The sequence below is a fragment of the Nymphalis io genome, chromosome 13 (assembly GCF_905147045.1).
Source record: "Nymphalis io chromosome 13, ilAglIoxx1.1, whole genome shotgun sequence".
In the NCBI taxonomy this organism is placed as follows: Eukaryota; Metazoa; Arthropoda; class Insecta; order Lepidoptera; family Nymphalidae; genus Nymphalis; species Nymphalis io.
In genome coordinates, this window is record NC_065900.1 from 6,632,399 (window position 1) to 6,660,087 (window position 27,689).

The 27,689-nt window shown below is 31.8% G+C and overlaps 6 protein-coding genes across 8 annotated transcripts; 3 read left to right on the plus strand and 3 right to left on the minus strand.

The window, feature by feature from the left end:
* Positions 1–2,998: 2,998 nt before the first annotated feature.
* Positions 2,999–7,081, plus strand: LOC126772831 (zinc finger and BTB domain-containing protein 43-like). 3 transcript variants are annotated; one of them, XM_050493431.1, is made up of 5 exons: positions 2,999–3,071; positions 3,145–3,372; positions 3,467–3,612; positions 3,807–4,407; positions 6,044–7,081. In XM_050493431.1, exons 2-5 carry the CDS (start codon positions 3,168–3,170, stop codon positions 6,346–6,348), a joined length of 1,257 nt encoding a protein of 418 aa, XP_050349388.1. In that variant the 5' UTR covers positions 2,999–3,071; positions 3,145–3,167; the 3' UTR covers positions 6,349–7,081. The 3 variants fall into 3 exon arrangements, with proteins under 3 accessions (XP_050349388.1, XP_050349387.1, XP_050349386.1); XM_050493430.1 differs by lacking the exon at positions 6,044–7,081 and adding an exon at positions 4,880–5,887 and having other exon boundaries at positions 3,135–3,372; XM_050493429.1 differs by lacking the exon at positions 6,044–7,081 and adding an exon at positions 4,880–5,887.
* Positions 7,082–7,163: 82 nt separating this feature from the next.
* Positions 7,164–11,895, minus strand: LOC126772819 (probable ATP-dependent RNA helicase pitchoune). Its single transcript, XM_050493414.1, has 9 exons — positions 11,468–11,895; positions 11,204–11,356; positions 10,422–10,583; positions 9,915–10,056; positions 9,439–9,601; positions 8,584–8,736; positions 7,989–8,156; positions 7,567–7,741; positions 7,164–7,319 (listed from the first exon to the last, which is right to left on the minus strand). The coding sequence occupies exons 1-9, from the start codon at positions 11,709–11,711 to the stop codon at positions 7,222–7,224; spliced, it is 1,458 nt and encodes a 485-aa protein (XP_050349371.1). The 5' UTR covers positions 11,712–11,895; the 3' UTR covers positions 7,164–7,221.
* Positions 11,896–12,596: 701 nt separating this feature from the next.
* Positions 12,597–16,153, minus strand: LOC126772957 (uncharacterized). The gene is made up of 5 exons (XM_050493564.1): positions 16,141–16,153; positions 14,324–14,995; positions 13,604–14,083; positions 13,282–13,532; positions 12,597–12,668 (listed from the first exon to the last, which is right to left on the minus strand). The coding sequence occupies exons 1-5, from the start codon at positions 16,151–16,153 to the stop codon at positions 12,597–12,599; spliced, it is 1,488 nt and encodes a 495-aa protein (XP_050349521.1).
* Positions 16,154–16,178: 25 nt separating this feature from the next.
* LOC126772805 (probable ATP-dependent RNA helicase pitchoune) lies at positions 16,179–21,082 on the plus strand. Its single transcript, XM_050493394.1, has 11 exons — positions 16,179–16,411; positions 16,548–16,649; positions 16,864–16,989; positions 17,282–17,542; positions 17,933–18,082; positions 18,209–18,373; positions 18,727–18,868; positions 19,394–19,553; positions 19,831–19,983; positions 20,090–20,260; positions 20,372–21,082. Exons 1-11 carry the CDS (start codon positions 16,312–16,314, stop codon positions 20,693–20,695), a joined length of 1,854 nt encoding a protein of 617 aa, XP_050349351.1. The 5' UTR covers positions 16,179–16,311; the 3' UTR covers positions 20,696–21,082.
* Positions 21,073–25,229, minus strand: LOC126772825 (ATP-dependent RNA helicase DDX18-like). The gene is made up of 9 exons (XM_050493422.1): positions 24,739–25,229; positions 24,364–24,513; positions 24,119–24,283; positions 23,471–23,609; positions 23,040–23,202; positions 22,596–22,748; positions 22,274–22,441; positions 21,781–21,958; positions 21,073–21,165 (listed from the first exon to the last, which is right to left on the minus strand). The coding sequence occupies exons 1-9, from the start codon at positions 24,986–24,988 to the stop codon at positions 21,143–21,145; spliced, it is 1,389 nt and encodes a 462-aa protein (XP_050349379.1). The 5' UTR covers positions 24,989–25,229; the 3' UTR covers positions 21,073–21,142.
* A 343-nt stretch (positions 25,230–25,572) lies between these two features.
* LOC126772813 (glucosidase 2 subunit beta) lies at positions 25,573–27,689 on the plus strand. Its single transcript, XM_050493403.1, has one exon. It carries the CDS (start codon positions 25,670–25,672, stop codon positions 27,248–27,250), a length of 1,581 nt encoding a protein of 526 aa, XP_050349360.1. The 5' UTR covers positions 25,573–25,669; the 3' UTR covers positions 27,251–27,689.

The following is a 27,689-nucleotide window of genomic DNA, read 5'->3' on the forward strand; positions in this document are numbered from 1 at the left end:
TATTTTTTCTAAACGACGTTTGTGTTTTTTAAGTTCCTAGATGTTTTTTTAAATAATAAAAATATTACACCACTTATGCATACAATTTAACAGCCTCCATCATTCATAAGGGTACAATAAGAAACTTTATCTTGATGATGAAAGTTTTCTACACTTTTAATAAGAGGCCATTCATTGCATACTTTCGTCAGAGGGTGAAAAGGGGAACGGCCTTATCGCTATAACTCGTGACACCAGAAAATTAAAAGTGCGCTGTCATGGTTGGGCTATCTTAGGAAATAGGGTGACTGTGCTCTTACAAAGCTTAATTAATTGGTACTTCCACTGTCTTGGACATTTCTAAAATGTAAACGTATCTTAGAAATTACTATAACAATTAATTTATTAATTTTTTGTTATAAGTAATATAGATCTGTCAAATTTATATTTAAATTTTTTTTTCATTCCAGGCATAATTCCTCACATCACATTTCTTCTTATCGTTTGTAAGATGACATACATAAGGGCAATGTACAATCTTAGATCTGCGAGTACCTAGAACTCTGCAAAGTTGTGTTGAAACTTAATTTAGCCAGACTGGTTTGCGGTCACTGTTGAAAAGTTTCAGCAAGCTCTATACTAATGGAAAGCGAACAAAATCACTAGAAACTCAGTTAGAAATGTAGGTATTTGTAAGTCGTGCAACTCAAGCAATTTGTGCAATTTTACTGTCAGCACCAGAGGCACCCAAGTCGGAAACTAGAGTAACCATTAGTGTGGTATATTGAGCTAAGCTAAACTTCTCACGAAAAATCAGTCAAATGTCTGTTTGTGGCTATTTGTATCCCATTTAATTATGAACTTCCTTCTGCGTGCATTTTAACTTATAGACACTTAAAAATAGTGATGCAAATACATAGCTCAGCTTAACAAACGTATTAGAGCTATCACCATTTATTATTTTTAAAAGTAAAAGTATTTATCGATCCAATGTTTATAGATACATTTTAAATATTTATATTATGCTGATGAACAAATCACCTCATGATAAACTTCTATTAGACAATCGTATAAATACAAACCATTAATAAAGTAGCAGCCTAAAAGGTTCCACTGTCCGACTTCCTCTTCTCTTAAGGAGTTAGTTTGAAGAATATATATACTACTAAGCTGCTCCAATGCGGGTTGGTGGATAAACAAGTGATAAAATTAAATCCGATACATGCAGGTTTCCCTACAAGGTTTTCTTTTACCACCGACGTAAGCACAAGGACATTAAGAACATAAAAAAAGATTAACGTGTTTTAGCTTTTGAGGCATCTCGACTAAACCATTAAAACCTAATGTCAATAAATTGGGGGTGCTTTATCATACCGTTTGTATTTTAATTTAAATACCTATATGACATAGGTAACATAAAAACCGGTCAAGTGTGAGTCGGACTCGCGCACTGAGGGTACTGTACCACCACACAGTATTGAAAGATTTACTAGATTATTTTAAGACTTAGACTTTTCATTCAAAGGTTTTCAAATTTTATTTCAAATAACAAATTTACGGTTTTCGGATTTTTTCCTATACTTTTACTACTAGATATTGCTTCTTGCTAAATTTCATGTTTCTAGATCAACGGGAAGTACCCTATAGGTTTTGATTCCCTTTGAGAATGTATAGGAAATGTCACATAAAGGTATCTCTCGATCGATTGCCATATCTTTTCATTGCGGAGACTTTATTTCACAGCTCCAAGAAACTCTTGACCTCAGTATTTGGTATTAATTTCGTCTCTATACCTCTTCCTGAGAAAAAGGTTCTTGGTGGACACACAGATAGACAGATGGACAACGAAGTGATCTTATAAGGGTTTCTTTTTCCTTTAGAGGTACAGAACCCTAAAAAGGTCCAAACAAAGAAGAACTAATGCGGTATTGTTCTGCACTGCAAGAAAAGTAAACGGATGACTTTAAAACTGATATTTACCTCCCAGCGCAATTAAATGTTTCATGACTAATTGACTAACAAAAAAGCAGTCCGGTTAAATATAGTCAAAGAAAAATTGTTAAGCTTACAATAATATTCATAGAACTTATACTAAATACCTATATTACATACTTATACTATTATAAATAAAGTATCAAACATCCCAAACTGTTCCAAGTATGAAAATATTCAAGTTCCAATTTCAAAAGTATCGGTTTCTGAACATCTAGGGCCCTCCTTGCAAGTACATGTCAGGTTATCCATTATTTACCGGAGACCTGTATATAGGTATTATTTTCGATGTTTGAAATGGTATCTCATGAATAGATTATTTTTCTTTCTTTATATTCTTAGGAACAAAAGTATGAAAACATGTTTTGTAGCCAATGGCATCTTCAAATTTGAAATTAGTTTTAATTAATTAATAGTAATAATAATAATAATCTACTTTTGACGATTAGTTGACACATTGATAGCTGATAAGTCTTTACACTAAGAATTAGCCGAAAACCTTATTCAATAAACGAACTATCTAACAAAAATAATAATTAATTATTCAAATCAACTCACTTCAAAATATATATATATATATATATATATATATATATATATATATATATATATATAGATTAATTTAATTCTAATAAATATTTTAAAATATACACGTACAAAATATGTTGCTGTAAATAAATGAAAATGATGCAAAATACGTTCATTATTAATGATTTAAAATATGAAATGACAATATTTTTGTATTTCTTGTCGTAAGATAGCAGCATGTAATTTATACATACGATATACATATATTATCCTACGTATAAATTACATAATTCTCTATTCACACTTTTAACTTTTTAATCATCACATGTTAAAATAAAGTAATATTAATGATATTACTTTATTTTTTGAAAGAATAAAACATTGATTATTTTTTTAATCGGTACAATGTGAAGTAATCTGAATCAAAGAGAATAAAATCACTACCTACGTTTTAATCTGAATGTTTAATCTGATAAAGGACAACACTATGCGACGCGCCGCTTGCTAATGTCAAAATTTGCTTTCATCTTGATATTGGCAAAAACATTTTATTTGTTATTTATATGGTTACAGTAAGTATAGGAATTTACGAAATCCAAATAGCAATTGTTATTACGAACCATAAGTTAACTAAGAATATTTCAGATGCTACCGAAAGGTGACTAGAAATGGACCAACAATTTTCATTGTCTTGGAACAATTTCCACGGAAACTTAAGTAAAGGTTTTGCTGGATTATTGGGAAACGGAGAATTCGTCGATGTAACTATTGCAGTCGAAGGTCATTTGCTACAAGCGCATAAAGTTATACTATCAATATGTTCGCCTTACTTCAAAAAAATGTTTCAATTAAATCCGTGTCAACATCCAATTGGTATGTATCATAAACCAAACAATTAATAAATTGAAGTTTGTTTAAAAAGAAAATATTTAAAAAATATTTTAAATTATACCAAAAAATATTACAGTTGTATTAAGGGATGTCACACACAAGGCAATGAAAGATTTATTGCAATTTATGTACCATGGAGAAGTCAGTGTCAAAAGAGAGGATCTCACTAGCTTTATAGGCACTGCTGAAGTGCTGCAAATTAAAGGTTTAACTAATAAAGAGGTAAGTACTATTTTTAAATAAATAAAATTCAATTTTAGTTGATAAAAGTCTTAAAAAATATAGTATAAAATGTTTTGTTCCGAAACTTTGAATCTACAATGAGTAATAACAAATAGAGGAGTCTTATTAAATTATTATTATTGGTTGCGTCTTAGCGAAGCGATATATAAGACTTCTCATTTGTAAATTTACAGACTGAGGAGGAGGCATTTGATGCAGATAAAGAATTAACAAAACAAAACATAGCAGCTCAAAATGACAGTCCAGATGCAGAATCTTGTGCATCTGATATGTATGACTCAACTACTAATGAAATATCTGATAACACTGACATAGATTTAATAAAACAAAGACAATTTATTGAAAAACTGCAAAGGCTGAGTAGCTTAAAAAGGAAATCAGAGGAATTCCTACAGAAAAATTATTATACAGATATTCTCAATTCAGAAAAAAGACCTAAAATTTGTGACAAATTATCTAATAACAAATCGAATAATCATTTAGTGCAAAGCAGTAATTTTGAAAGTGTTCAAAGCATTTATGAGGAAAATCCTGTAGACATAACAAAATCTTTAAACCCAAACATCCAAAAACAAGGAACAGATAAAGAAGTTTCTGATAATGGCAATAATCAATCAGTTATAGAGCAGGTAATGGAATTAAAAACAGAATGTGACGACAGTGATATTATAGTCTCAGATCCAGCAGTTTGCACAACTCCAAAGGGTTATGAAAACCCAAGGGAATTAAAGAAAGGATTAATTATTCCCCTGGACTATCAATCACCTCAGGAAAGTAAGTAAAAATGTTTTCTAGATCAATAATTTTATTTTTCCTCTGCCATCTCATAAAAAAATGTTTCGATATTTACTTTGTTATGAATGTTGTTTATATGACTTTAAGAATCATATAAAAATTTACAAAAAATATATATTTTTTTTTATATTTGTAATAGAACTTCTAGGTATACTTTTATACTTTTCTCTAAGACAGTATTTGTTATGAAGATAGCAGATACTTTGATTAGCACAATATTAATTTTATTACCCTCTTGTTAGAATAGTTTTGCTTTCCTATGCTTTTTTTTATTTAATAGGAATGGAGATTGTGTTGAAAATGCAATCATTTGTTAATTCTTCTAGCATTTGTTGTTTTCTGTTGCAAACCCTTCATGCTATGAAAACACGATGGCATTTTCAACATTATCATTTATCTTGTCAATTTGTTTCTTTTTAAATATAATTGAAAATGCCCATCGTGATTTCAGATTGTACCGGGTTGAACTCATTATTTATGGATCTTAAAAATCTAGTTAACGGTAAAGTAACTAACACTTTGAAGACTGAAGAGATTCCAAGATATGTTATGGAACATCGTCTTGTTACCATTCCACAAAAAGAAGACGGAAAAAAGAAATATCCACAACGATCTTGTAGGCTTTGTTGGAGAATAGGCAAGCGACGTGATACTCGATTTATGTGTAGTGCTTGTGAATTACCATTCTGCAAATCACCATGTTTTGAAATACATTTCAATGACATGTTCAAAGTGTCACAATTGCAAGGAGATTACTATGCACCTTAGATCATAAGTTTCCTATTTGCTTATACCTCTGAAGAGACATTAGTTTTAAGAAAAATATATTTTTATAATCACAAGTGATACTGCAAAAGAACAAAATCAATGAATCATAGATTCAATAAATTTTGGGACCAAATTAATTATTATTGAAGATTTTATCCTAAAGTTTAAAGTTACTATAAAATAAATCAAAAACCTATGTATTTGCATTTTTTAAATTTATATGCACAATTATTATCAGTAACCTGTGATACTTAGAATCTGCTCTGAAGTGCCAACATTATATATTGCTTATATTTTCATTATGTATAAAAGATTTGTGCCATCAATTCTCTGCCATATTTTCAAGACTTTATTGCTCATATTCTAGTCTATTTATTGTATTAAGTAATAATATTTATAATAAGGAACTTGAAATGTTTACTCATGTGATGGTAGAAATACACATCTTCCCAGTGATTTACACTCAATATTGTAACACATTTGTGATCTCTATTGGTAGAGCTAATTTTTATATCTTTGTAGAAAGTAAATTTATATTCACATTCCCAAATGTGATAGCCTTTTTTTAAAAGAAAGTGGCTAACATCTTTTAAAATATATTTTTTATGATATGCTATATTTGTAGTACTCGTGTGATGTTTAACATAAAGTATACTGAGTGTTTTATGGATAATAAACCATGTGTACAGAATTGTTTATTTTTTTGATGCCCATAAAATAAACTAACATTTTTTCTAAAGTATGTTCTCTATTTCATTTCTATTTATTGGCTTTATACTTAGAAAATAAGTTTTTCACAGTAAATTTTAATAACAACAAAAAATATAATGTAAATTTTCTTTTTCAGATGCTCTCTCGCTTGTCATGAATGGATCATGTGACAATCAACTTCCAGTGCGTTACAAATATATTTACAGTAGAAAAGGACATAAACAACTGGTGCATATGAATTTTGTGTACACAAAGCATTCAACGACACACGGCAAAACATCATGGAGGTGTGTACAATATTTCTCTTTAAACCGGTGTCCAGCAACAGTGGAAACGATTGACTCTATGATATATGCCATCAATCATCAACACAATCATGAAGATTGCTATGAAAAATTATCAAGAAATAACATTTATGAAATGAATAACTCTCCCAAATAGACTTAACTGTGTATACATAATTAAATTATGAATGTTCACTATCCAAATTAAACCAAACCTCATAAGTTTAAAAGAAATCTAATATAACATAACGGATAAAATAACAGGGGCCGAATTCTACTAATCTATATATGATAGGTTCAATTCCGATCCAACATTTTCCATCCGATTTGAATAATTATATTTATTTGAATCGGAACCGAACAGATAATATGTTAGCATATACTGTTATATCAAAACTTAATTGTTAACTTTTATAGCAATAGTTGATAATTAAATTAAAGAATAGGAAACGGACAAACGGCAACTATCACGCTCCGATACGAGTGCGATAAAGTAATAATTTTTTAGTAGAATGGTCCCTAGCAATGATGATAATATATATATTCAATTATAAATCAAATAAAAATAAAACATCCTCCACATTAAGGCATTTCATGTTAAGATAAATAAAGATAAATTTAAAAATTAAAAAAGCAACGAAACTGTTTTATAATTATCAAGATTCAATCTATGTAATTGTGCCAAAAGATTAATATAGATAATTGGAGGTGTATGAAACTTCATTACAATGTAGAAAGTGTAAAGTTCCTATATTTTCATTAAGTACCTATATATTATTTAGTTATGTTATATATTGGTTATGTAATAGACACATTAAACTTAAAAAAATATGTTATTGTAAATACTTGTTAAAATTACACACAGTGTCACTTGATATATTGTAGCATATTATTTTTTCAGCGCATCTAGTCATATTGAATCATTTTTATAATAATCTTAACACTTAGGAAGTAATAATAAAAAAACACATGTATATAAAAATATTTAATTTGTAATTATAGTATATTTACAAATAATATAACAAATAAATTAAGTTTTTAACAATTTCGATGTTGGTACTGAATTTTTATTCGCAAGTTCTGCGGCTATCCTTTTTCTTTGTCTATGCTTTTTACTAAATCCTACACCTAAAATTAATACACAATAAATTTTAATATAGAAAGCATTTAACATATGGTATCTACAGCATTATTAAGTTATTAATTAATAAATAAATCAATATAACTTTTCTATATTTTTCCATACAAATAGCTATTTGCCAATTAGAATAAAAAACCTACTTAATTAATAATAACAGAAAGATATTATGATATTTATGTTAGAGAAAAATTATTCCTTAATCGACACAATTAAAATGAGATAAAGGGTACTTACGAATATCTACATCTGGTTTCTGTTTTAAGCCAAACGATCTAGCAACAGCTTCTAAATCCATATTGAGTAAATTAAAAACATGTTTTAACTTCTTTACTTCAAAGGCTCTGATGTAACCTTCAAAAGCTTCAACTGCTAAGTTGTAAAATTCGGGATCGGCCATAGCTGCTTCTATCTATATTTGATAAATACCATTCCATGTTTTTAAACAATGATTATTATATTACATATAGTTTTAACATTAACATTATAGTTTTAGAAAAATGTGTGAGTGAGCTAAAATAATTTAAATGTTTTTATATTATTATTTTTTTTGTCTATGGCAAGAAAATTGTATATTTTAATAACATTCTTTCAAATAAAAAATATATAAATTCTTAACTTTTTTAACTAGAGATTGATAATTATTAGGTATTCATTACCTTGGGTGTCAAATCACTGTAACGATCCCATAGTTCATATTTATCCAAATATATTTTAGCATCTTGCAAATAATTAACAAATTCTTTTTCCTCTGGCCTTAATAATAATACTGCTCGTCCTTCAGCTCCCAACCCTCTAGCTGTTCTGCCAACTCTGTGAATGTATTCCTGAGAAATATTATTCATCATTTACTTGCCATCATATTTTGTTTTAATATTATTTAAGTGCCATTTTATAACGAATAATTTTCGGAAAAGTAAACACCCAACTTTGGGTATAATTTAATTAGTATTCAATAATGAGCATGGATGAATAATCAGTCTTGTTTTTCTATACATAGGTAATGACGATATTTATTTGCCAATAGATTTCAAATTTTGCAATCGAAAATAACCCTGAAGTATTGTATTGACTAATGAATGAATCTTATACCTATTTTTGCTGCTTACAATCAGCACATCCAGTAGAAATAAACCAAAAATTTTTGTATTCCAATTTCCAAATGATATAATTTAAATAGAAATTGAAATATGATGATTAATTGAATTCTACACATTGTAAGTATTGCAATAAATAAAAAAAGTAATGTCTTACATTTGTATCTGAAGGTGGATCAAATTGAACTATCCAATTCACAGCTGGTATATCTAAACCCCTTGCTGCTAAATCAGTGCAAAATAAAGCCATCTTTTCAACATTGTAAAAATTATTTATGGTTGCTGTTCGGTCTGCTTGATTCATTTTTCCCTAGAATATTAATAGAATAAATTCAATTGGAACACTACAATAAAATAAAAAATATATCTTTATAGGAAACTGATGACAAAGATTTTTCTCTGCTAGTTTAGCCTTATATTAAAACAGAAGTATCTATAAAAATATGTACAATGTGCCAAATTTTACTGGTGGTAGGGCTTTGTGCAAGCTCGTCTGGGTAGGTACCACCCACTCATCAGATATTCTACCGCAAAACAGCAATACTTGATATTGTTGTGTTCCGGTTTAAAGGGTGAGTGAGCCAATGTAATTACAGGCACAAGGGACATAAAATCTTAGTTCCCAAGGTTGGTGGCGCATTGGATATGTAAGCGATGGTTGACATTTCTTACAATGCTAATGTCTAAGAGCGTTGGTGACCACTTACCATCAGGTGGCCCATATGCTCGTCCGCCTTCCTATTCTATAAAAAAAAAAAAAATAATGATAATAATAATAATACTTTATTTTTATCCAATACATACATATTATAAAAAGTAGCCATGACTCGTGAACTAGTGTTACCCGTGCGTCAGAAGTCAGTTCCTTCCTATTCAATTTTTAAAAAGTATTACAAAGGTTCTTATTAGTAATTATTGTAAGTTAATCCAAACCGTGTGTGCGTGAGTGTGTAAATGCTATAAATGCATTGTAATTAAAAAAAATATATTAAAATGCAACGCATGTACTTACGTGGATACATAGCACACCCATGTTACAATATTTATTAAAAAAATCATAATGAAAAACAACAGACTTGCAACTTGAAAAAAAAATCATGACCTTGGAGTTGTTTGTCTTTTTCAGCAATTTATGTAACCAATGAAGGCGATATTCAGTCTCACAAATTACATACCTGCAAAATACTTATTTATAAAGTAATATATGAATCAGTAAATAATAGTAATAAAGTTTTATGCAGTTGAAATAAATATTCAATATCAGTAGACTAGGGTGTTTTTTTTATCAGTATATTATTTCAAAAAAATGTATTTTTCGTAAAAGTCACAAATTATTTATCATATAATTTACCAAATAGCTTATGTAGAAAAGCTAAATATGTCACAAAATATAAAACATATTTATTTACAATCATAATAAGACTTTTAAACCTTTTATCATAGGTATAATTGATTAGATGTAGGAAAGCAATCACATGTATTTCTTACCCTTGTTTTAGCCCTTCCACTGTAGCTCGGTCATTATCCTCATTAGTATTAATTGACTGTACATTCTCTTTCATGGCTGACTTTATTAAGGAATCTGTTGTTTCTGATTGTGTAGCACTAAACAACATTGTTTGTCTATTCTCTGAAAAAAGCATTAGTTAATGGAAAATGAAAATATTCCTTATAAGAAAAATGAAGTCTTCATAGTGAGTTACATTATAAAAAAATATATGTAATAGAAAATTTAATATTATAATAAATAGTAGTCATTAATAATTAGCCAATATACAAACAACAACACAACATAAACAACACAATAGTTGCCTGACCAACCTTTTAACATATTTATTTATTGATATATTTAGTTAAAAATGTAACTCAATGTTCTCCATTAATTTGATGATCTCAATTTAAGAGTTCTTCTTTAAATTTTATTTATATAAAACATATGTTTTATCCAATGTTTTATAATATATATATATATATATATATATATTAATTGCTTACTTGGAAGGCGATTAACAATCTGTTTGATGTCCTCCTCAAAACCATATTGATAAATTTTGTCTGCTTCATCTAATACTAGACATCTAACATATTTGTAATCAAACTCTTTTGTTCTCATATGATCAAACAATCGACCAGGGGTGGCAACAACAATATGAACTCCTGAAATAATGTAATTATATTATTTCAATATGTTTTTTTTAATTGTGTTAATTTAGAAAAAATACTATCTGTTTATCTTTTCTGTAGATCTGTATGTATAACAGAGATGGTAGCTTCATGTATTTTATGGTAACAAACACCTTAAATGTGAAGCATAAATATATATATATATGTGGTAGTTCTCTCTTATCCCCAGACAAAAATCCTTCAGCTAAATATGCAATCTTTCAGCTCTATCTTATTTTTGTTCCAGAAAATAAAATAAATAATTTGATTATGTGTAAAATTATTGGTTTTATTTCAATATATTGCAAAATGCTGCCCAGCCCAAACATATTCTTCTTTAGTTCAAGACCGCTCAGCTAGCTATGGAATGTGCGATGCTCGGGGTTTCTCTCGGATCTCGGGAGCCGACATGTATTAGAGTGGAGACCACGCTTAGGCAGACGTAGTGTAGGATGCCCTGTGGCAAGGTGGACCGATGATTTGAAAAAGGTGGCAAGTACGGGATGGATGCGGGCTGCCCAAGATCGGGATGGTTGGCGTTCTATGGGGGAGGCTTTCGTCCAGAAGTGGACGGCGATAAGCTGATATTATTGCAAAATGAGGATGAAACAAACCCTTTGAAAGTTCAACGCTCTGTGATCTTCTACTCTGTCCGCCTATGATTAATGCTGATGTTATTGATTCATGATGTGAAATTATATCTTGTAATACAGTAAAAGTCTGTGTAGCTAGTTCCCTTGTTGGTGACACTATAATACAAAATGTACCTGAAACAACATTATTTTTTATAATAATATTTAGTACAAGTTGTGGTGATATTTTATAATAGAAATTAAATTACATTCATTTCAGTTAATAGAAAAGTTTTATTAAATTACCTTGCTGAGGTCCACTAACTAATTTTGCTACTATTTCAACAACGGGTATTAAAAATGACAATGTTTTTCCTGAGCCTGTTTTAGCGGTAGCAACTACGTCTGCCCCTTCTAAAGCTGTAGGAATCACCTCAGTTTGTATATCAGTCATTCTTTTAAAACCCATAATTTTAATAGCGTTAAGAGTTTGTTTCGAAATTTTATTTTTAAAATCTTTAAATTTGGGATTATTAGACTGTTCTTCCATATTGAGGTCAATCGATTATCTAAAAGATTTTACAATAACAAAAACAAACATTCAAATATATTTTTGTTTTAATTGTACACTACTTTTATTTTTCGATTAGGAAAAATCTTTATCAAAATCAAAACAACTATCACATGGTGGCGTAGACAGAGAAACAGAAATAGTACAAGGGCCCGTGCATAGACAGAGAAACAAATAGACCAAAGGGCCGTGAAACCGCGATTGTGACAGAGATAGTTTGTTAATGTTGCGTATAATGGTGCCATAGTAACTGCATTCCCTGTTTTGGGAGATAAATAATTTTCAGGATTTAGTTAAAACAAAACAAAGTTATTAAATTTTACTTTTTAATATTTATTATACATTTCTTTAATTAAATATTTTTTTTATTTTCCATTTACACCCATAAATCGTTGCATTGTTTGTTTTTGTTTCCGTTATCAATAGTACTTCAGCTAATCCAGTAACATATAAAGGGTACTGGATTAGCATTCTCCTCAGCTGTTGAAATCTAAAATCTTCTTCTTCTGCCTAGCGTTTTCCCAGCCTAGTAACGCCAGGGTCCGCTTTCCTGCATCTACGCCTCCATTTTGCTCGATCTAAAGCGTCCTCCTTAGTGAGATCGTGCTCTCTCATATCGTCGTCTCATATCCCTCACAACATCGAGCCAGCGCTTCTTGGGCCTGCCGCGGGATCTAGGGCCTTCGACAACAAAGTCCAGGCATCGGTTCCCGACGTAGTCTGGTGGTCTGCGGCTAATGTGGCCAAACCAACGCAGACGGCTTTCCTGCAACTTATCCGCTACACGCAAACAAAGGCTACCACGGATGTGCTCGTTACAAATGCGATCTAGTCGCGTAACGCCACACATCCACCGCAACATCTTCATTTCCGCGACGTGAAGTTGCTGAATGTGTCTCGCGAGCGCTGGCCACGTCTCGCCGCCGTACAATAAGACTGGTCGGATGATGCACTTGTACACACGGCCCTTTAATTTCACCGGTATCCTGCGATCACAGATTACCCCGGTGACTTCCCGCCATTTGGCCGAGGCTGCGTTTATTCGAGCTCTGACATCGTGGTCGATTGTACCAGACTCGTGCAGTACGGACCCGAGGTATTTAAACTTTTCCATCTTGATAACTGATTCTCCGCCTATCTTTATGGGTTTGGGGTCCGTACAACCACAGGCCATATACTCGGTCTTCGCAACATTTAGCATCAGACCGCCCCTCTCTATCACACCCTTCCACTGGTTCATCTTTTGCTCCAATACCTGCTTGTCCTCATCTACCAGTGCAATATCATCAGCATACATCATGAGCCAGGGAGACGGCTCATGGGCTTTCGCTGTGATAACGTCAAGCACTACACTGAACAGAAAAGGACTCAGGGCCGAGCCTTGGTGGACACCAACTGTGATCGGGAAAGGGTGTATGTCGCCAACGGCGGTCCTTACTATAGATTCCGAATCATGGTACATGTCTCGGATAATGTCAATATAGATTTGTGGCACGTTCTTCATCTTCAAAGCCCACCAGATAATTTGGCGTGGGACGCAGTCAAATACCTTCTGCAGGTCTAGAAATGCCATGTACAGCGTCTTCTTCTTTTCCCTGTGGGCCTCGGCCAGTATTCTTAGGGCGAGGATGGGGTCTATGGTTCCACAGCCTGGGCGAAACCCATATTGACATTCCGAGACAGTACATTCTTGCCGGAGCCTTGAATCGATTACGCGTTCGAAAAGTTTCATGGTGTGGCACATAACCTTAATATCGCGGTAGCTTTCGCAGTCCTGTACACTACCTTTGCCTTTATATACTGAAGTAATGATACTCAATCTCCAAGATTCAGAAGTATTCGGTTGAAAAGGTCAGTAAGTAGGTTCATACCATGAGAACTCATCGCTTTCCACGCTTCAATCGGCAAGTCGTCAGGGCCTACGGATTTTCGGTTCTTCATTGTACGAAGACATTTGAGTACCTCGTCAGGTGTTACCGGTGCAACAAGTCCGAGATTAGGAGGCAGTTCTGGAGGAGAGACATTACCGTGTTGTGTGTTAAGCAACACGTTAAAGTAGTCGCGCCACCTCTCCTTCACCTTAACTGCGTCGCAAACCAAAGTGCCATTTGAGTCCTTGACACAAAGACATTTTGAAATGTCTTGTGTCGCTTTTGCCAAACGGAAGATAGTCTTTTGGCCCTCGTTTGTCTCAAGCGTGTCATAAAGAGGTGACAACGTCTGGTAGCGGACTTTGGCAACTGCTCGTTCAGTGGCACATTTAACTGCTTTATATGCGGCCCGGTCTTCAGGAGATTTGGTCTCTTGCCACTTTTTAAACTGTGTCTTTTTCTCTCGAACAGCCTCCTGTACTGAGCCGTTCCACCACCACGTCTACTTGTCGATGACGCGGCCTCCCTTCGAAGTGCCAAGCACCTGTTTTCCAATGGTGTTCACTGTTGACTGGATCCTAGACAATTGACTATTGACTGATTCCTCTGTGTCTGTGCTTAAATTTGAGCTAGCTACGACTTTACAGAAGTCATGCTATTTCGGTCCATTCAACAGCCACCATTTAGTTTTAGGTCTGCGTCGTTCAGGCATTTTTTTACTTGGTACTACCAGCATGTCCATGACAAGGATGCGGTGTTGTGTTGTGAGGCATGCCCCAGGAGTTACCTTGCAGTTGGTCACTCTACCAATTTGGCTTCTTCTTATGAGCAAGTAGTCGATCTGGGTGGAGTGCGGCCCACTTTTATAGGTGATGAGGTGCTCGGGTTTCTTTTGGAAGAAAGTGTTAATAATGGCAAGGTCTGATAATAAGCAGGTGCTGAGAATTGAATCTCCCTCTGCATTCTCACGACCACAGCCGTAGCCGCCATATACATGTCCATGGCCGTTCAAATCTCCACCAATCACGATGCTCTCGGTGATCGTAATGCAGCGGGGCATGTCTTCCAAGTTATTCCAGAAAGCTTCTTTCTCCGACTCAGAGCTGCCGACCTGTGGAGTGTAAGCGCTAATAAGATGAGTAATTACTCCTTCTATCATTAGCTTCACCCGAAGAAGTCGGTCGCTCTGTGTATCGACTTCTAGAATACCGTTCTGGAGTTCTTCGCATAGTACTACGGCCACACCGTTCTTTCCTGAGGGGGAGCCGGAGTAAATCAACTTGTAACCCAGTCCTATATCACGGGACTTGTTCCCCTTCCAACGAGTTTCTTGCAAGAATGCAACGCGAACCCTGCGCTTCGTCAGTACGTCAGCCAGTTCAAGGGAGCGACCTGTGAGAGAGCCGATGTTCCAGGTAGCAAAGCGAAGCTTATTTGTAGGTACTTGCTTCTTTAGCCGTGCCCGTACTTGACACGGTAGCCCTTTCCCACTTGTCGCAGGTTTAGGGCGATGTGCCTGCGCGTCTTTTGCGGTGACGCCCTAGCCATTGTACCTAAAATTCTGTTCTTCTTTTCTTTCTTGTTGAAATCTAAAACCACTCAATTGAATTATTATTAAAAAATCAGTTGCCACATATATTTCTATGTTAACCTCTTGACCCGGAATTTAATAATATTAAAATTCAAGAAGAATGTTAAATAATGTTGTCATTAGGAAATTATAAATAAGAGAAGGATTAAAATAAAATAACATATTTATATAACGAAGCACTTTAGACTATTATTGTACTCGTAATTATTTGCCTACATTGTCGACGAGTACGATATTTTTTATCGAAAATCGGGACATTATTTAGCTGACGCTGCCAGCACTTACATGATTAATAATTATAGGTTATGAATGATAAAAACTGGAAAATCCTATTATCTTCAGGATTTTAATGCGATATAGGTTTCCGTCATGCTATGGCATAAATAGTCATCACTGATAAACTATATTTAGGGACAAAACCGTCGTATTTATACGTGAAAACACACGCCGGCAATTTCTTCTTGCTATCGCTTTAACATGAAATAATACGACAATGCACCATTGTATAACCTTCGATATGATATTAGGATTGTTTCTCTGTCTTTTTACTGGATTAGAATCGAATCTTACATAGAAATAAGCAAAAATTGAACAATAAACACATTGAATGCACCAACTGTCAAGGTTATTTCGCTACTTGATTAGCCGACCTTGATAAAAATTGGTGGTGGAGACATCATACAAATATACAGAGAAACTAATAGACGCAATGACGATTTTCTTTTCACATACACAAGAAAGAGAACGTAAATTACGTTGGAAATGGTTTACACAGAGATAGAATTATCAAACCTTTTGTCCTTTATCGCGTAACTAGTTTTATTTATATATAAAATATGGAAGAAAATAAAATTCCTCAATTACATAATCAATACAATGCCATTAACGGTTAAAATTGGTAACATTGAAAGTAAAAAGTAAAATCCATAACAATCGCATGGCATACCTACTACTGTCATTCTACAAGCTGTCACAAATTGAATACTGCTTAGTGCTTAGTGATTTTTACTTACCACGCTGAGTGCTGATGTTAATCACGCGCGACGCACGTAGTTATTTTAAATTTGACGCATTTTGAACTTATAGAAGCTCAGAAAACGTTGTTTTAAGGTACACGATGCCGACTCCTGATAAAATTTTAATGAGAAAAATCAAAAAACGTGAAAAGAAGAAATTAAAACTGATTTCTAAAAAAGCAAACGGCACTCAAGAAACAGGTAACCTCCAAATTTTTAATTCTTTAAGTACTACTTATATACATCGAATAAATCTATTGAAGCTTATTTAGTGATTGCCAAATAGGGTTTGTATTACGATTAATTGATTAAAAACTTATAAATGTTCATTCTTTAGAACCATCTGCCGAGGCTTCTACTTCTGATGAAGTTCCCACAAAAGAATCTTTAAAACGACCAGTTGAAACCAATGAAAATAATTTAGTTTCATTGCCAAAAAGTAAGTTTGAAAAGACATTGATTATAAAAATTATATTTAGCAATGTTATTAAAACAATTACATTACTAACTTTTCAAAATAACCAGTAAACTTCTAATAATGCGTTATCAGAATATCTAGCAAGTATTGCGTTTTTATTAGTAAATTTAAAGTATATTATGTACATTTTTAAAGTTAATTGTATACTACAATCATTCATGTAAAAAAATTGCAGAAAAGAAGAAGAAACAAAAGACCACTATCACTCCTGAGCTAAAACAGGAGCCAGCAACAAAAAGTGATAATGAGCAAGAGGAAAATAATGATGAAGTTGAGGTTAAGCCAGGAGAAGAAAGTGAATGTAAATATTTTTGAATTCAATATTTGTATAACACATTTGTAGATAAAAATTATACCATAATATAATACTATTATATTATGCTATATTTTAATGGCGAAAATTAATTAATCTGTGGCTGAAGTTAGTCTGAAGTCCTCCAGATTAATATTATATTTTAATATTATGATATATTTTTTATTATATAATTGTTACTGGATGGAGATGATAATTGATTATTCAAAAATTGGCTTATAGATTGCCTTCTTGTTATCCTTTTTTGTACAAGACTAACAAAGCCCTAATTTTATTTCAGTGCCAGGTTCTAGTTTATGTCTAGGAATTTTGTCTGATCAGAAGTTTTCATCTTTAAAAGAGAAAGTATGTGAGGCAACACTAATGGGTATAAAGGACATGGGTTTCACAACAATGACAGAAATACAAGCTAAAGCAATACCACCTCTACTTGAAGGAAGAGATCTTGTGGGTGCAGCTAGAACAGGCTCTGGAAAAACTCTTGCCTTTCTCATACCAGCTATTGACCTCATATACAAATTAAAGTTCAAACCTAGAAATGGTAAGCTTTTTAAATATACAAACATACAATAATAATCAAAACAATATGACAGTATTTAATACATAAATTATATTTAAATAAAATTATACTGCTTAATGCACAGTTTGACTTTAATGACATTTTGGTATAAGTTATTAGCGAGATAGACCTACATGATGATAATAAGGCGAACATGAAAATTGGGCACCATACTCTTTATATTGAAACAAAATCAGATTTGAGTCTCCAGTTTTCTGTTGAGGCATGTCTGTTTTTGTTTCAGTATGAAATAATAAAGTATGTAATGTCCAGAGTTATTTAATGAATAAAGAATGGATATCTGATAAAACTAAAATATAATATTCATGCTAGTATTTTTTTCAAATTAACTCAAACCAAGTATATTCCTAGGCACTGGTGTTATAATACTGTCCCCAACAAGGGAACTGTCAATGCAGACATTTGGAGTTTTAATGGAATTGATGAAATACCACCATCATACATATGGTCTGGTTATGGGAGGGGCTAATAGAACTACTGAAGCACAAAAACTTTCTAAAGGTACTAACAACATAACTCATAAAAAATTACTTTTTTAAATTATAATTTATTTTTCTACTGCAGATTTTTAAGTGCTATAAAATTCAATGTACATAAAATATTAAGATTCTCCATATATAATTACAGGTATTAATATATTAGTGGCAACACCTGGACGTCTGCTAGATCATTTACAAAATACACCAGATTTCTTGTACAAAAACTTGCAATGTCTTGTTATTGATGAAGCTGACAGGATACTTGAAATTGGTTTTGAAGAAGAAGTAAAACAAATTATAAGATTATTGCCTAGTAAGTGAAAGTTGCATTGATTATGAATGTTACCATAAACAAAAATCCCAAAAGTTGAAACAATAATTTTCACATTCTTTTTGTAATTTAATGATACTGATATAATATTAAAAAATCATTATCGCAGTTCCCAAAGCTTGTTTTGTTTTATAAAAGGATATATTAATGTATATATTTGTTTGTATATGTGGTAATGTTAAAGCATCCGAAGATTTACACAACAATAATGTTTTAATTCCCTTAAAATTTATTTATCTTTTTACTTTAAAAACCTGCATATTACCTGCATATTACCATATGCAGGTTTAGGATTAGTATTGTAATGAAAGAATAACAAAAGGGAATTCTTTTAGAACGACGCCAGACAATGCTTTTTAGTGCCACACAAACCAAGAAAACAGAATCACTGACAGCTTTGGCTGTAAAGCATGAACCTGTGTATGTGGGTGTTGATGATCATAGAGAACAAGCAACTGTTGATTCTTTGGAACAAGGGTAAACTAATTTATTTAAGTATTTTTGACATTAATAAAAGAAACAGATCCTGATTAAATACTTATTACTGGTGGTAGGGCTTTGTGCAAGCTCGTCTGGGTAGGTACCACCCACTCATCAGATATTCTACCGCAAAACAGCAATACTTGATATTGTTGTGTTCCGGTTTGAAGGGTGAGTGAGCCAGTGTAATTTTATGTCCCTTGTGCCTGTGCACAAGGGACATAAAATCTTAGTTCCCAAGATTGGTGGCGCATTGGCTATAAGCGATGGTTGACATTTCTTACAATGCCAATGTCTAAGGGCGTTTGGTGACCACTTACCATCAGGTGGCCCATATGCTCGTCCACCTTTCTATTCTATAAAAAAAATAAAAAAATAACAACTTTGAAACTTACATTATCTCAATCAACAATTGTAACATTTGAGTATTTCCTTTGTGTTATGTCTTGCAAATTTAACCACTTTATCGAATGTATAATAATGATATATAATTTTTTTCGTATAAATTTAATACTATTTCAGATACATTGTATGCCCCTCTGAGAAGCGTATGATGGTTCTCTTCACATTCCTAAAAAAGAACAGAAAAAAGAAGGTGATGGTGTTCTTCTCAACATGTATGTCTGTAAAATATCACCACGAACTATTCAACTACATTGATCTGCCTGTAATGTCCATACATGTAAGTTAATAAATAAATTACACAATTATACTTTGCTATTTAAACTTTTATTTAAGCTTATTAATAGTAAACAGTAGATATAATTTAAGAAACTTTTTTCTATATAATAATTTAAAAATTTAAATAAGACACAATGACGACAATTCACTTGTCTTTGCGTTGTCGCGTCGCTAAATCACTATGCTGACTATATTACTATGGCTAGAGATGACCACTTGTCATTAGGTGGCACCTTTTGTCTATTAAAAATAAAATTTTATTAAAACTTTATTTTTAGGGTAAGCAACAGCAGGCGAAGCGTACCACAACTTTTTTCCAATTCTGTAATGCAGAGAGTGGTATATTACTTTGCACAGATGTAGCTGCAAGAGGTTTGGATATACCTGCAGTAGATTGGATCGTACAATATGATCCACCAGATGACCCTAAGGTAGAGATTATTAATTTGAATAAAAAAAGTATCAATTATATTTAATTAACACAATGAAAATAATGTGTACTTAATTTTTTGTTTTTTATCTTTATATTTTTTGCAGGAATACATTCACAGAGTGGGTAGAACTGCACGAGGTCTCGGCACAAGTGGCCATGCTTTGTTATTCTTACGACCTGAAGAGTTAGGATTCCTCAGGTTTCTGAAACAATCAAAGGTTACACTAAATGAATTTGAATTCTCTTGGAATAAAGTGGCTGATATTCAATTACAGGTTTGTCCATGCTAGTGCTATTATAACTTCCTATAAAAAAAATACATTGTGGATTTTAACTATATACTTAAAACAACTGCTAACTTTACTGTTTATATTGGTTTGTTTCAGTTGGAAAAATTAATTTCAAGGAACTATTTCCTAAACCAGTCTGCTAAAGAAGCATTTAAGAGCTATCTCCGCGCTTATGACTCTCATCACTTAAAAACTATATTTGATATTGACACAATAGACCTAGCAAAAGTATCAAAATCATTTGGTTTCACTGTACCACCAGCTGTTGAATTGAAAGCACCAACTAAGGGTCCAACTCAAAAAAGAAAAGGAGGTGGAGGCTTTGGGTATTTCAAAACACTAAATGCTCCCAGTCATAAGAAAGCTGAGAAAACGAAAATCTATAGACAAAAAGGGAATGGAAATAGATCTATAAGCTAAATATTTTAAACATGGTTGTATTTATTAAAGTTGTTGTAATAACCAATGAACTTTTATTACTAGATGCATTATACATAATTCGAAACATCTTTTATGAGATGTGACAAGAGTTTCTTGTTTATTAGTTCAGATACATTATAATAATAAAATTTGAGCAATTGAAAATAAATTGTACATCTCTTTTATGTAAATTATTAATACCAGTTTAAAAGTTCTTTGTATAAAAACGTCATGTCTAGATATAAAATATCATTCAAAAATCAGTCATATAAGATTTAACATTTTCGTTGATCTTTTCAACAAGAATTAATGCCTTGATGATACAATAACATTGTAATTATTTACTTTCATGAAAACTTATACAATAAAACTATTATTGATGGTTAACACTGTTTTATTTATGAAACAAAATAGGATACTTCAAAAAACATTTCAATTCTTTATCATTCAGCTGCTTTTCCTAGATTTCACTGAAATAAACATTTGTTAACGAAATTACTTTTTCATGTGAAACTAATAAACAGAATTATTGGTAACTCTGTTAATCAGATTGTATTGTGTTAACAATTAAATGTTTAACAAGAAATAAATAATATTTTACATATGAGTAGTTCATCCTATTTTAAGCTTTTCAAGCCGAGATGGCCTAGTGGTAAGAACGCGTGAATCTTAACCGATGATCGTGGGTTCAAAGTTCAAAGTGGTGTTGCCCGCGGGCAAGCACCACTGAATTTTCATGTGCTAATCTCTAGTGATTATAATTCATCTCGTGCTTGACGATGAAGGAAGACATCGTGAGGAAACCTGCATATGTCCAATTTCACTGAAATTTTGCCACATTGTATTCCACCAACCCGCACAGGAGCAGCGTGGTGGAATAAACTTTTCCTCAGAAAGGGAGAGGAGGCCTTCAGCCTAACAGCGGGACATTCACAGGCTGTTAAGGATGAAGGAAGGAAGGAACTCAATTTGTTGATTGCTTCTAATAGAATCTAAAAGCTTCTAATATTTACAATTTATATACAATTTCTTGTAATTAAAATGTAATAATTCATTAATTTTATTATTTCTATAAGAAAGGATACAAAAATCTACATGCGGTTGGTCCATAAAACCGAAGGCTTTAGCCGCCATTTTTAAATTCAGATTTTTAATATTAAAAACTTTGTTGAGTGGATGTTTATTGTAGCATCTCAGAAATGAAAGATATGCTTTCCGTGCTAAAACTTTCATAGTACCATCCTGTTTTATAAGGTCTTCCAACTGAAATAGAAACAAAATATTTACTTTTTGCTTTTTGATGTCACACCATTAATATACCTATTGCATGCAAAGAATTTAACTGATACTTAACAAATAAAAAATATAAATAATAAATAAATCATTCAACATCAAAACATGATAAATAACTGAAATATTTAACTAAATAATTCTATACCATAAATATTTTGATATTTATATAATATTTACAACTTCATTTAAACACAACAATAACCTTATTTAAAAAGTAATTTTCTATTAAAATATTAAGCTGTTAGATTCTTCATTAACAAAATTAAAATAAAAGTTATAATTTACCATTTTTTGAACATCTGCGGAAGTGTCACCAAAATTATACCTGTCTAAATAAACTTTTTCTCTTTTCAAATATTGAATAAAATCTTCTTCTTCTGGTCTTATTAATATAACTGCATTACCATTATTATTTACACCTCTTGCCGTCCTTCCAACTCTGTGTATGTAATCCTTTAAGGAAAACATTTTATTTTTTATTCATACTTTCTCTTAGAAGAGTATTTTGTTAGTCACTTATCTTTAAAATGAATATAGTTTTATTGGTTTATATATTTTAATAATTATGCAGGAATATGTTAAGCATGTACATAATACTTATGTTTACCTTCATGTCTGTTGGAGGGTCATATTGAACTATCCAATCCACCGATGGAATATCCAAGCCTCTTGCAGCTACATCTGTACAAAAAAGAGCTCCCTTATCAGCTTTGATGAAAGTTTGATAAGCATCTTTTCTTCTCGGTTGGCTTTGTTTACCCTTAAATCAAAGACTTGTGCTATGTATTTCCATTAAATATATATTTTATGGTAATATTAATGAAATAACAATAAATAATACTATAATTATATTAATTTATATCTGAATTTGTTGCAATATTAAACTTATATTTTGTTGTTTGTGTAATTATGTTCATCATTGTATATAATAATTGTAATGATATTATTTATAAGATTCAAAGTTAAATAATTACTTCTAAAACCTAACATATAATAATAATGTAATAATAAATAAGTATCACTTGATTTCCGAAACAAAAGCAATACTTACATGTATACTCAGTACTGATGCTTTACAATGTGTTTTGAAAAATTCGTAATGGAAATCAACAGATTTACAAGATGAAAAGAACACCATTACTTTCATTTTTCTAGTCTTTTTAAGCATTTTATACAACCAACATATTCTATTTTCAACTGGACAGATGCAATACCTGTGAATAAAGATAATATTGTATCTTGACTGCACTAAAATATATCCATTTATAAAAATAAAACAATATACTAACACTGGTTCTTTCTAAGAAAATTCAATTCATGTAATCAAATAATAACCCATGACATAAGCCACTTCTATGCTAAATTTTATGAGAGTCAGAGAAAAATATAGCCTTAGGGTATAAAACTTCCAAATACTAATTATGCATATGTTATATTAGTAATATTTAAAATGAATTTAACAATTAAAAAATAAAAGCATACCCCTGTTGAAGACCCATAACTGTGGATTGCTTATCATCCTTTATATCTATAACTTTGGGATTACTTTTTAAGGTCATCCTCGCTAAGCTTTCTACTCTGTCATCTATTGTTGCACTGAACAAGATGGTTTGTCTATTTTCTGAAAATTTTAAAAGTCTAATTAATACATTATTTAATAGCAATATAATAAAATATATAAATATATAGAATGAAAAGTTTGCTTTCAGACAAAAATTTTTAGCAATTTTGTACTTGAAAATAAAAAATAACAGTTTAATTTGTCCAATTTTTTAAGTCTGGGTGTATCCATTTTAAAACGAGGGACACTTTTACTGTGACTACCAATTAATAAGGGGATTGACTCAACATTGAAACAAAAATTTGAATTTTAAGATGAAAACTATTTTATATTTAATATTGTAAAGACATCCTATAAATATAATAAAATCATACTAAATATATAGAATAGAATATGCTTTATTGTACACCTAAAAGAGTTACAGAAACATACAGTTGAAAAAACAAAAAAACTATTAATGTACAAAAGGCAGTCTTATTGCTAAAAGAGCAATCTCTTCCAGACAACCTATGGGTAAAGGACATGAGATAAAGCAGATATATATACTTGAAAATCTATATTTTACTTACTTGGAAGTTTTTGAATAATTCCTACAATATGTTTCTCAAAACCAGCCTCAAGTAATTTGTCCGCTTCATCTAAGATAAGGCACTTTAAATGCTTACAGTTAAAATTTTCAGTATTTTCTAAATGATCTAATATCCGCCCTGGTGTTCCAACAATGATATTAACACCTATTAATATTAAAAATAATTAGCTAATCTAGCAGTTATCTTTCTTTATACATTTATAGCAATTTAATTTAAAAAAATACCTTTTTGTAATAACACTATTTCTTTCAATTTTTTTTCACCACCAACAATCAAACAGTGTGTTAGTTTAATATTAGTCAGTAGTTTCTTTAAAACCTCATTTGTTTGAAGTGCTAATTCTCTTGTTGGTGAAATAATTAAACAACCTACACCTAAAAAAATATACAGATATATAACGTAATAGCCTGTGAACATCTCACTACTGGGCCTTACTACCTTTCGACTAAACACAAATGAAGCATATGAAAATTCAATCGTGCTTGATTTGGTTTAAGCCCACCATCTTCGATTTAGGTTCACACATTCAAGTATCATCATATCCTCTTAGCTCATATGATGATATAGTATCTTTGAAATATAAGAATTATACTAGGTACCTTTTTTCTTAGTGAATCCTAAGTTGATTAATTTTTCTACGGCGGGTATTAAAAATGCTAATGTTTTTCCACTTCCAGTCTTTGCAGCGCCTATTATGTCTTCGCCAAGTAGCATAAACGGTAAAGTTTTTGCTTGGATGGGTGTAGGGCTTTCTAATCCCAGGGATGACAAGCTTTTTAAAATACGACTATCTATTTTACCTTCCAACATACTGAATTTGAATTCAGTCATCATTTCTTGTGCGTTCATATTAAAAATCTCGGAGTTAATACGACTACAAATTATAGCACGATATTAAAATATTAACATATTTGTTAGCAGTTACGGTTAACAACATTCGACAATACAGAAGACCCGTAATAATTCCAATTGGTAATTGATCAACAAAACATTTAATAGATTGAATATCAACATTCCAGCTCCAACCATCAAATGAGTTATGAGACGTCATGTGCTTGCACTACAAGTGCAACCATATATAATACATATACACTGGAATGTGCAACTGACTCTGACACTGACAGCAAGTAGCTGACATTTTTTACGTCCATCGGTTGTTTTTATAGTTTTATATCGTTTTTCAGACTACAGAAGCCCGCAGATCATTAAATTACGATTTTATTTAACAATAAAATGGAAGATTCCATGAAATATAAAAGTTTATATTTTACATACCTTTCAAAAGTGTAAGAGCTTTAATTTTTGGTATAAAGTAGTAAATGAATTAATAATACAATTTTATTATTATATATGTATAATAAATATATTGAACTCATTCTTAAAGAGTAAGAATGCAAACAAAATATACGTCATGAATGTCATTCGGTCATCGTCAGCGGTCGGCTGTCATAATCTTATCCTACACGTTCTATTTATCAAGTTGTATTTCATAATTTGCGATTACTGGCGTGAGAGGTTTTGTATCAAATCATGATTTATTCTGCTTGGCTTAAGCAATTACAGTCGTTTGTAATAATCGTATTTACATGGGTAATATCAGCTCAGACTGATGTTCCGAGGCCTCGCGGTGTATCTTTATCGAAAGCGTCCTTATATTCGCCGACAAAAGAGTTCACTTGTTTCGATGGAACTAGTACCATACCTTTCAGTTATGTGAATGATGACTATTGCGATTGTTTTGATGGGAGTGATGAGCCTGGGACATCGGCTTGTATAAATGGGGTTTTCCATTGTACAAATGCAGGACATCGACCTCAGAACATTCCTAGTTCACAGGTAAACGATGGAGTTTGTGACTGTTGTGATGGTACAGATGAGTATGCTATTCCTGAAGCATGCTCCAACACCTGTGAAGAATTAGGCAAAGAGGCCAGGGCCAAAGCTCAACATTTAGCTGATCTACATAAAGCAGGTAACTTTATAAGATTAGAACTTATTGAAAAAGGGAATAAAAAACGCCATGAGATGGCTGAACAACTTTCCCAATTAGAAAAGGATAAAGCTGAGGCACAAAAAATTAAAGATGAAAAAGAGGCCTTGAAAAATGAACTAGAAGCTAAAGAAAATGAGGCCCTACAAGTTTACAGAGATGCTGAAGAAAAAGAAAGGCAAAAAAAAGAGGAAGCTGACCGTCAGAAACAAGAAAAAGAAGTTAGTGAACAATTTTCTAGATTTGATTCCAATAATGATGGTGTATTGACAGTAGATGAAATAAAAGTAGGAAATATATTTGATAAAAATAAGGATGGAGAAGTAGATGCAGAAGAGCTTCAACATTTCCTAGGAGATAAAGAAAGTGTAAATAAGGAAGAGTTTATGTCAACGACTTGGCCACTGCTAAAACCATTATTGATGATGGAACAAGGCATGTTCCGTCCAGCAGAAGCCGAAGGTCCAGAAGAAGCAGAAGATGAAGAGGCAGAAGATGTGCCAAGAGTGGAGGATATGGATAATATTGGTGCTGAAGATGATAACATTGATGGTGATCTATCACATGATGATGCTGAAGAGCATGATGCAGAACCTGATAATACGAAATCATATGACGATGAAACTCAAAAGCTAATTGATGAGGCTACAGAAGCACGTCGTCAATTTATGGATGCAGAACGTACCATGAGAGAAATAGAATCTAACATCCGAAACTTTCAACAAAATTTAGAAAAAGACTATGGTTTACAACAAGAATATGCAACACTTGATGGTGAATGTCTAGAATATGAGGATAAAGAATATGTATACAAATTATGCCTGTTTCAAAAAGTTACTCAAAAATCTAAGAATGGTGGTATGGAAATAGGCCTCGGTGATTGGGGAGAATGGGCAGGGGAAGAAGGAAATAAATATTCAGTAATGAAGTATACAAATGGAGTGGCCTGCTGGAATGGACCAAATAGAATTACCATGGTTAATATTCATTGTGGCCTAGAAACAAAACTGACTTCAGTTACAGAGCCATATCGTTGTGAATATAAAATTGATTTTGTTACGCCAGCTGCATGCAATGAATCTAATTATATGCAACAACAGGCATCACACGATGAGTTGTAATAGATTTAAGAATTTTTCACTCTACATGTGATGTGTGTTGAACTAATAGGATAGTAGTCATTACAGTCACTTGTCACAATAAGTTTAAATGAAAAGAAGTCTGGTCAGCTTCCATTTGTTTATATATTCTAGTTTTCATTATACTAGATAACGAATGTGAGACTATCCATACTTTTGTTTTAATGAGGCATTTAGATAATATAAATAAACGTTCACAGTAGCATTTATCATATTTTTCATTTATAATTATGAATATGTTTAAATTAATATTTTATTTGGACTTAAGACTGACCCGGCTAACATTTAATAATATCTTATTACATTCCTCAAATGTATGGCTGTATGAGTTGGTGGTATAATAGTAGAAAAATTAAAAATCATGTGAACAAAACATTGTAAGTGATTAATAAAATATTGTTTTTGATTATAATTGTGATAA